This window comes from Zerene cesonia, unplaced genomic scaffold (genome assembly GCF_012273895.1).
Source record: "Zerene cesonia ecotype Mississippi unplaced genomic scaffold, Zerene_cesonia_1.1 Zces_u006, whole genome shotgun sequence".
NCBI classification, from domain to species: Eukaryota; Metazoa; Arthropoda; class Insecta; order Lepidoptera; family Pieridae; genus Zerene; species Zerene cesonia.
Genome location: NW_024045136.1, coordinates 1,315,370 through 1,325,314, shown reverse-complemented (window position 1 = coordinate 1,325,314; position 9,945 = coordinate 1,315,370). Strand labels below are relative to the sequence as shown.

At 34.7% G+C, this 9,945-nt stretch overlaps 1 protein-coding gene across 1 annotated transcript in view; it reads right to left on the bottom strand.

Moving 5' to 3' along the window:
• LOC119838934 (phenoloxidase-activating factor 2-like) overlaps window positions 1-5,068 on the bottom strand; it is a 10,626-nt gene extending 5,558 nt beyond the window's left edge. The window contains exons 1-3 of the mRNA XM_038365079.1: window positions 4,878-5,068; window positions 969-1,059; window positions 195-309 (exon numbers count right to left, since the gene is read on the bottom strand). Of these exons, the coding sequence (XP_038221007.1) occupies window positions 195-309; window positions 969-1,059; window positions 4,878-4,880 (209 nt within the window). The 5' untranslated portion in view covers window positions 4,881-5,068. The remainder of the gene's footprint in view (window positions 1-194; window positions 310-968; window positions 1,060-4,877) is intronic.
• Between the last annotated feature and the right edge of the window lie 4,877 nt (window positions 5,069-9,945).

Genomic DNA, 9,945 nt, shown 5'->3' with positions numbered 1-9,945 from the left:
GGAGACAGTGTAGAGTCCAGTTTGAGTTGAAGTTAGAAATGGCAGTGTGGGAGACAGTGTAGAGTCCAGTTTGAGTTGTAGTTATAAATGGCATTGTAGGATATATGGTAGAGTCCACTTTGAGTTGAATTCATAAATAGTAGAGTAGGAGACAGTGTAGAGTCTAATTTGAGTTGAAGTTAGGAATAACTCACCGTATATCTATAATGCCAGCGCCGTCAGTGTTCAATGTGCCGTTGTCATTGCATAAATAGTAAACCACACATACTCCTGGCTCATTGTCCTTTGTCACGCACTTAGTATTCGTCACTGTAAGTTTTGAACTCCGTTAATCGTTCAACCACTTAAAAATATCATTTTTCTAATCAATTTAAATGTTATGTTGTCATTTTTTTTCTATATACATGTTACAGAAGAATGCAAGGTTGTTTATGTGTCGAAGAGTTTTGGTCTGGAGCATACTGCTCACAATTTAACGCAATATTTTTCGGTAGATAATAGTCTATCAGGTGATCTACATTACAGGCTACAGCCTATCGCAGACACCAGTCCTCGCCATTTTTTGTTTAATTGTATATTATGTTGTTATTATAGTATTATATTTATGATGATGGTAAGGTAAGTAGTCACAGAAATGAGAACCCGGCTCCTGTACCTGACATGTATTTGGAAAAAGTAAATCCAAGTCATAATGAACTACTCCTATTTATTCGCAATATAGTCTATCGAAAAGAAATGCTTCTCCATACAAAACCTGACCAAAGGTATGACCACATCTGTAAGCTGATCTATATTATTACAGAGGTAAAGTTTCTAGGGTGACTCTGATGTTTGTAGGGGGAAATCTTCAGAAGTAATTATCCGAGCATGAAAATTGTTATTCTAACAAAAAGCGATACTATGCGGAAGTTATATAAGCCATTTTTAAGTAGCACCTTAGTAGTGGCACGTGATAGGTCTGATCTTACCGTTATTGTCATCTTTGGTATACGCAGGATCCAGGTTTAAAGCAGAAACCACACAGAGTATAGTCACGAACGTAGCTTGGTATCTCCACATCTGAAATTGGCCATGGTAAATTGTTAGAAGTCACATATATACTTTTTTGAGTATCCTACTATCTACTGTCTACTAATATTATAAATGCGAACGTTTGTAAGGATGTGTGTGTGTGTTTGTTGCTCTTTCACACAAAAAGAACTGAACCGGTTGAGCTGGACAAGTGGAATAACATAAAGGTTTTTTATCCCGATATTCCTATGGGTTACGGGCTTGAGCGGGTGAAACCGGGGGGCGCAGCTAGTATTTTGGTAAATTGTATGGTAAGGGTAGCGGATCCCATTTGACTAGACATTTATACTTATATTTAAAAGCTGAAGAAAACGTCAGTTTGATTAAATCTCAAGAACTGATTGGATTGAATGGTAAAATGTGTTAGACCGGCCATTTATCGAGGATGGAATTTTTTTCGCGGATTTTATAGCCATATATAAACGAAAAAAATGTTGCAAGAATTTAAAAATATTCATTTTGAAAGGGTAAAATGGTACCCTATTGCAAAGGCTTCGTCGACCGTCTGTCTGTTTTTTACCAATGTATATATCTCATGAAGCGTGATCTTTAGAAAGAATAAATTTTCAGAGATGAAAATTAATAAAAAATCGAGGTTAAGCAACATTGTCGTGGTCATATATTGGATGAGTGCCCAACTGCTTTTGCAGGTACTATTTAAACTTATTTATCCAGAACCCATTGCATTGCGAGTCTTTCAAGCGCACTTGACCGATTTTTGCAGGGTTCCGCAAGCGGTGGCATATACCTGTGGACTTAGTTTTCAAATTCAAATTGCGCTGCAAAGCTGTTATATACATGGGTAAACAATGTACGCAGAGTTAGTTAGTTATAAATATTAATGAATAAATCAAGCAAACAGTGTGTATGATTCACGCTGCATGAAGACCGTGGTTTTCCTTTTTGATATTAATGTATAACTCTGGTTGATTATAGGGACAACATTACGAGGAATATAATTTTAGACATGACCAATTATAACATGGATTTATTTACAGTGGAATTACGAACGAAGAAATGGACGAAAGAAAGAAAATAAAGAAAAGAATGGGTTTTCCAAGCGTCAAGTTAATTGAAAAAACTTATTCCTTACACGCTCGCCTGGTTCTAAACCTCCGAACCTCGATTGAAACCGATCTATTCATCCAGCCATTAGGGCCAAATCACCATGTCAAGTTATACGACTGGAGTTGAATGATAAATGTATACAATCAAAACAAGTCCGTTGAAAACCCACAGCCCATTTCACAATCAACGGTGCCTGGAAACCGGACTCTTATTGGACGACCGGACCGGACTTATGGACGTTTATTGGCAAAATGTAATACGATGTCTTCAGTCAATAATCAGCTAACACCTGAACGTAGATCGGAGGTCGGTCATGACAACTGAGTGACATCCTACTAGTCCTACTATCCTAGTTCCTACTATCCTACTAATATTATAAATGCGAAAGTTTGTGAGGACGTGTGTGCGTTTGTTGCTCTTTCACGCAAAAAGTACTAATTCGATTGCAATGTTATTTGGTACGTAGACAGCTGGACAACTGGAATAACATATAGGCAACTTTTTATCCCGATATTCCTACGGGATACATACTTACGCGGGTGAAACCGCGGGGCGCAGCTAGTAGGCTATATATGTTCCACGGGCGAACGGCTTGTCAGTTAGAACTAGCTTTCCGCTCACGACTTCTCTCGCTTAGTCCTAGGGAAGATAGACAGAGCCACGGTTTTTCCCGCATAGTACCCGTTCACGTGGTATTACCGGGATATAAACTATCGTATCTCGGATCTCAAATTAACTCTCATATAACTTTTATGTTATATGGTAGTCTGGAAAAGATCGCTACCTAGCGATAAGGCCGCCATTTGCGCATAATTTCTCTTTTGTTTTTGTTTCATCTATGTCTTTTTTTTGTAAATGTTTGTGTGTAATAATGTATAAAATAAATAAATAAATAAATATATAACTCTGGACCAAATCGGTAGATAGCCGGTAACGTAAGTAGATTAATCTAATTTACAACTGTACTACGAATTTCCAATAATGTAGGTTTTTATTTATTGCCATGTCATTGAGGAAAACCGAATGAGAGATTGGTTTTACCCTTCGCGTAGGTGTGTTTGTGTTTATCATTTATTTTGTTTACGTTGTTCTTTATCAACCGACTTTCAAAAAGGAGGTTATCAATACGACTGTTTCTTTTATTCATTATGTTTTTCTGGGTAAACCGATTCCTATGATTTTTTGTTATTTAATGGCTGGTTTCTATGATTTTTTATTATTTAAAGTTAATTTGAAGGCTGTTTAGTTTTACACAGAGGGCGCTACCACTTCCTAATTCTAATAGGGGGATTGGGGGGAGAACTGTTGACAACCCCTAGAGTCATTATGCCCTCATCCTCTATGTACATTGATTTAAAAATACCTGCAAATGCCAACACATCCTTCACTTATATAACTAGCTGCGCCCTGCGTTTTTGTCCGCGTAAGTCTGTATCCCATAGGAATATTGTAATTAAGTTTCCTATGTATTATTCCAGTTGTCCAGCTATCTACATACCAAATTTCATTGCAATCGGTTCAGCAGTTTTTTCGTGTAAGAGTAACAAGCATACACATACACATACATCCACAAACTTTCGCATTTATAGTATTAGTAGGAAGGGTTTATTTTGGAAACAGATGAGCATAGGTGAATTCATTTGCTACAAAAGTTTCACTAAAACATCATTCACTAGTGGACAATGCTATTATATGGCTATTGCATACCTAAGGCCCTAGATTAAAACAAAACACAAACACAAACACAAACATTTATTCATTCAATTAGACTTCTTATAGACACACTTTCGAATCGTCATAACACAGTTTTAACATTTACCACCAGTTCAGTAAGCAGTATCTACAGAGATTAAATAAAATATAGTCTGTGACACTCACAGATAATGTAGCTTTCTATTGGAACAATAATTTTTTAAATCGGTTCAGATAATCCAGACATTACTGGATCATAAAAATGGCAAATTAATTCATTATAAAGGGGTTGTTAGATGACATTAGTTTGGGTTTCATTAGCTAATTATTGAAATTAAACAATGAATGTATAATTTAATATCATCTATGTTCGGATTAAATTAAAACAATTTTTTTATTTCTGTGGCAATATTCTTTAAAAAAAAAACAGAGCATGAAAAGTTTCCCTACATTAAGTACAGAAGGGTAAAGAAGGGTAATTCTTACTATCCGTTGTTCTATTACCCACTATCCCATAGGAATGAAGCATTCCCCGTGGTTAAGTCGCTTAAAGTTAAGCCTATGTTCATCAGGTATTATACAGGGACAACATCAATTTAATATTTTTTTATTTAAGCAACAGTGGTTCATTTGTTAATGATCCTAAAAAGTATTAAAATAAATACATTTAAAATAATAAATGTTGTTATTAATAGTCGAATAAAAAAATTAAATTAATATTTGTTTAGTGTATTTAATATAAGTGTATTAAGTGATTTTTTTTTTTAATATTTACTGTCCATTTCGATTAGAAAAAAATTGGTCCCTCAGTTTTCAAACCTATATAAAACAAACAAACATATAAAAAATTAAATCCTTCCTCTTTATAATATTTTATATAAATGTGCATTGAAGAAAAAATTGTTTATACCAAACACTAATTGGTATTACCACAGATAAATATTACATTATTCCGTGAATAATTAATAACTTTATTAAAATTTATAATATTACTATTATAACATAACTTTAAAAACTTTCAGCAATATAGTCAAACAGTTGCTTACCATGAACTAGTTGTTTTAGTAATATAACATAACGAAAATAATGAAAATAACATATAAATAACACAAAATAAAACTAATATGGCACTACGCAATTTATTCGTTTGACATTGGAGGTGCTTTTTCTTTTAGAATAACGACATTATTGTCACTCCGCACTCGTTAAAAGGTTGAACACAGACTAAAAATAGACAAAGAAATAAAGAATTGTTAAATCTTGTTTGCGAATATTGCCAGCGTTTGTACTGATTTTTCCCTATGTTCCCAAATACATAATATAAATATTCGAATAAATGTATATTGTATCGTTTATAAGAATAAAATAAAGAAATTCGAATTTAGTCACATAACCAAGTATTCTTTATTATAAAACTTCAAATTAAACGACAACTGAATGCAACACCCTGATTATTTGGAGAGCATACAAAATATGACTGTTTTTCTAATATATTATTTTTTTATTGTGAAATTGAATAACAAAAAACTTATCTTTATCACAAAAAGGAACTCGTGGTGAGTCCATGATACTAAGACAGTCCATTAAATTTAATTCATTACTTAAAATTATTAGTACAGCACAGCTTAAAAATATTAGTTAAACAGCTTAAATATTAAATATACCATTAAGTGACCTCAAAGGCACCATCAGTATTACGCATTATTGCCATATTTTTTTTCTGCTTATAGAAATTTAATATGCAGACATTTAAGAGCCGTGATGCAGTAGTTGAACAGTTCTTCCTACATCTCTGGACATTTCAAACGCATGGCAACACACACCTATTAGATTAAACAATTAATTAATTAAACTCGACTGTGACATCATCTAATGATTTTATAAAAACGCATTGATTCAATAATGTTAAAATAATGACTCTTAAATTATCACAGATCTAATTACGGGTTTCTTGTATGGGTAACTGAGAATTTATTTTATATGTGATAATAAAATACATTTTACTATGTATTTTCAAATTGTTTTGACTCTTTAATAGAATTATTCCTTATTTTTATAAATATTATTACGTAATTTATTGTATTTCATAACTCTTCAACAAAATTGTACACAGAAAAAACCTTATAAACTGCATCGGGGTAATTACGGAATAACGGAGCAAATCGAATGTAAAATGACCACGTAGCTGGCGATTGTTTAAAAATATTAATGCTATCATCAAATCTGTATATTTTTATACAATACCTACGATACTGATAAATCATCTGAATTGGTATTTACTCTGAAATTACCCCGCTTACGACGTTTCCTAATATTGATAGTTATTGCTAATTATTGGGCGGTTTTATCAATTCGAAATTATATTTTTCCCACAATGAAAAAAGTAACAAGCACAGATTAAAAACTAGTTACTACGTAGGTAACATAATGGGGTTCTGTTGGCGGGAAGACAATAGAAAATAAAGCAAGGTTGTAATTACGTATGAAATCTGTATGTAACAGTTAAAACCCGGTTTCCGTAAAAACGCGTTTTTTCGAAAAAGTTGTAAAATACCTTTGTTAGCATCATAAAACTAGATAGTATTCTATTCTCTCAACAAAACTGTTTTTTACACTATTATTCTGTCTTGTAGCGACTGGTCGGGAATCCTTCCTATTCCGAAGGAGAAATAACACCTTCCTTCTCACAAAGCTCTCTTATGTTAAGATTTTTTTATATGATTTCTAGCTGCGCCCCATGGTTTCACCCGCATAAATCCGTATCCCGTAGGAATGTCGGGATAAAAAGTTACCTATAACATTATTCCAGTTGTTCAGCTTTCTAAGTACCAAATTTCATTGCAATCGGTTCGCTAGTTTTTGCGTGAAAGAGCAACAAACACAAACACATCCTTATAAACTTTCGCATTTATAATATTAATAGGAAGGATAGGATATATAGTAGGATAGGATAGGATAAAGAGAATAGCTTTAAAAGACAAGTATTTAGGCCTCAGTTGTACTTATTATTCTGTGCCTCAGGTGTCGACCATCGTATGAAAAGCAGTGCCAGTGACCCTATACATATTTATTTATATATGTGCTACTATTGGACTCCGATCTTCTGTGGGTACCTTCCCCGGTGCGTGCTGGCCCAGTTAGAATCACAAATTATACACTTATATAATGGTAGTAGTAGTTACAGCCGTTGTTTATGACAAGATGACGGTTATAGTCTATGGTAGGTATCAGTCTACTCAAATTCCTTTGCTGAGTATGGCATAGAAACAATCACGTACCTAATCAATAATTAAAAGTGAAGTCCCGTGTCCCCTAGTGGGGTATGAGGCAGATGATGTACATCTGTTTCACTGATCGATTTTCTTTAGGGACAAGACAAGACCGAGACATTTTTTTTTTGTGCGTCACCGGGAATCGAACCCAGGACCCCTCGGTTCTATGCTCACGCGTTAACCACTGTATCAAGGAGGCGGTCAGTCAATCAATAATTAACAAACATTATTTTCGATTTTTAAATAGCTATAAATACTGATCAATAATGAATTTATTGGACGAATTTATTTTGTTATTTAATATTTAGATTTTCGATTATGAATTGTGAAATTACTTACTAGCTTTCAGTCCCGGGATTTTGCTCGCATAGTTTTCGTTCCTGTGGAATTTTCGGGACAAAAAACTTATTTTCTCGAGCGTCAAACTATCTTTATACTAAATTTCATCAAAATACGTTCTGTGGTTTAAATGAGGAGAAAAGACAGACGGAGTTTTCTTTCGCATTTCTAGTGTTTGTAGGAATTTGTGTTCACATTATTATTAATTTTCAATCTACTTTTAAGTCTCAGCAAAAAGCTACATCTACCGGTGGTAACCAAGTAAATGCAGCATTTGTATGTAATTTATATTTAAATGCTATCGTTTTCATCTATTTGATGGAATCTTCTAACTATTCTGCACGTATTCAATATTACGGCTTTTTGTAATTATATATACACGATGTCTTCTACATCGATTGATTTGAGACTTTGTCATAAATGTTGAGAAATAATACCAGTAGTAGAAAGCACAATTGGTGAAATATATACTTTTTATTGTCTTCAAATTCGCGTCTTCTTTCAGATCGTTGTATTTATTAAGTTTTTCAGTTATTTGTTTTTGGATGTTTTGTGTATTCGGAACTGCTATATTGATGAGGTAAGTTATTTTATTTATTTATTTTTTTTTTATTAAAGTTATATCCGGCCTGTTAAAATTAAAAGTTTTATCTGTCAGAATGGCAAGGTCGTAATATAGTTTAAACTGCTCGTTTTGTAGGTGAGTTTCTGGTGTGTATTTGTAATGTGGTGTGTTTGTGTTGTGTATAAGGTTATGATTAGTTGCAAGTTTTTGATGAATGATGTTGGCTACCTGGTTATGTCTGTGAGTGTAGTCTGTCTGTGTGTGTGGTGCATGCATTATTATGCATTATTGTGGGAGTCGAGCACGCTTCGGCACGAATTGGGCCAGCTCGCACCGGGGAAGTACCACACCCCCACAGAAAACCGGAGTGAAATAGTGGCATGCCACTGTGTTTCGTACGGTGAGTGGGGGAGCCGGAGGCCCGTTTCCTTTTCCTCACCCGTTCCAGTCCATTCCTTCTTTCCAGTCGTTAATCCATTCCTTTTTCCTTATCCCAAAAAAGCGGGCAGCGCATTCGCAGAGACTCATCCTTTGCGAATGTTCATGGGCGGTGGTGATCGCTTACCATCAGGCGAACCACCAGCTCAGTTGGCCGCTATGACATAAAAAAAAAAAAAAAATGCTCCCATAATGTGTTGTATGGTTTCTGGTTGAGTGTGGCATCTGCGGCATTTATCACTCGCTACTGTAGGCTCCTGATGATCATGATAAATATATATATAATTTTTTTTTTATGTCATACTGGGCAACTGAGCTTGTAGGTCGCCTGATGGTAAGCGATCACCACCGCTCATCAACATTCGCAAAGGTAGTGCCTCTACGAATGTGCTGCCAGCTTTTATGGGGTAAGGGAAAAGTAAGGATTAAAGACTGGAAAGAAGGAATGGACTGGGATGGGTGAGGAAAAGGAAACGGGCCCACCTGGGAAGTACCACACCCCCACAGAAAACCGGCGTGAAATGATTGCATATTATTTTGTTTCGTACGGTGAGCCGTGAGATAAGGTGGGGAGCCGGAGGCACATAGCCCTTTTCTTTATTACTTTTGTCAATGCTTTCTTCGTCCCTTTCCAATTAAAAGTCCATTTTTAGGGGCGTAAGCCCTACAATTGACATTATGCGACCAACCAGCTCCATTGCTGACTATGACATGAAAAAAAAACCGACTATAATATATCGAATAACTGAATTTCTTCGGCATATATTACGTTCATTTTGCTTGCCTAAAAAAACAAAAGACAAATGGCGGGAATTATTATTATCATTTTTTTTATTTATTTATTACATCTTTAGAACGTCTCATGTTTATAGTATTTAAAAACCAGCTAGTTACATTCAGTACAACCAAAGAGGTTTGATTACAAATTATACATTACATTAAAAGTACTAAAATACTTTTGCCCCGACCGAAATAATAATTTATGTTTTTCCCAACTGCTATCTTTTATTTTAATATCACTCGGTACATCCGGTAGTCTGGATGAAATCCTTATTTAGCGATAAAACCACTGTTTGTTATAATGTAACCTAGGGCATATCTCAATTTGTAATTCTATCCATAACAATACAGCATTAATAAATAATTAAATTAAAAAATTTCATTGTTATGTGAGAGTCGAGCACGCTTCGGCACGAATTGGGCCACCTCCGCCCGAATATCTTAGACAGTAAACCAGTGTGAAATAATCGTATGCTATTGTGTTTCGTATAGTGAATGAGTGAAAGTTAAAGCCCGTTTCGTTGTCCTCACAGACTAGACTTTATATACAATTAGCTTTTCGCCCGCGGCTTCGCCCGCGTATAATTCGCTTATATCGCGCGACATGGTAAGGAGTATTTTATGGTAATGGTTTGTTATTTTCCACGTTTAGCTCCATCTTCATATCAAGTTTCATCAAAATCGGTTTGACAATAACGAACTTTCATACAAACTTTCATC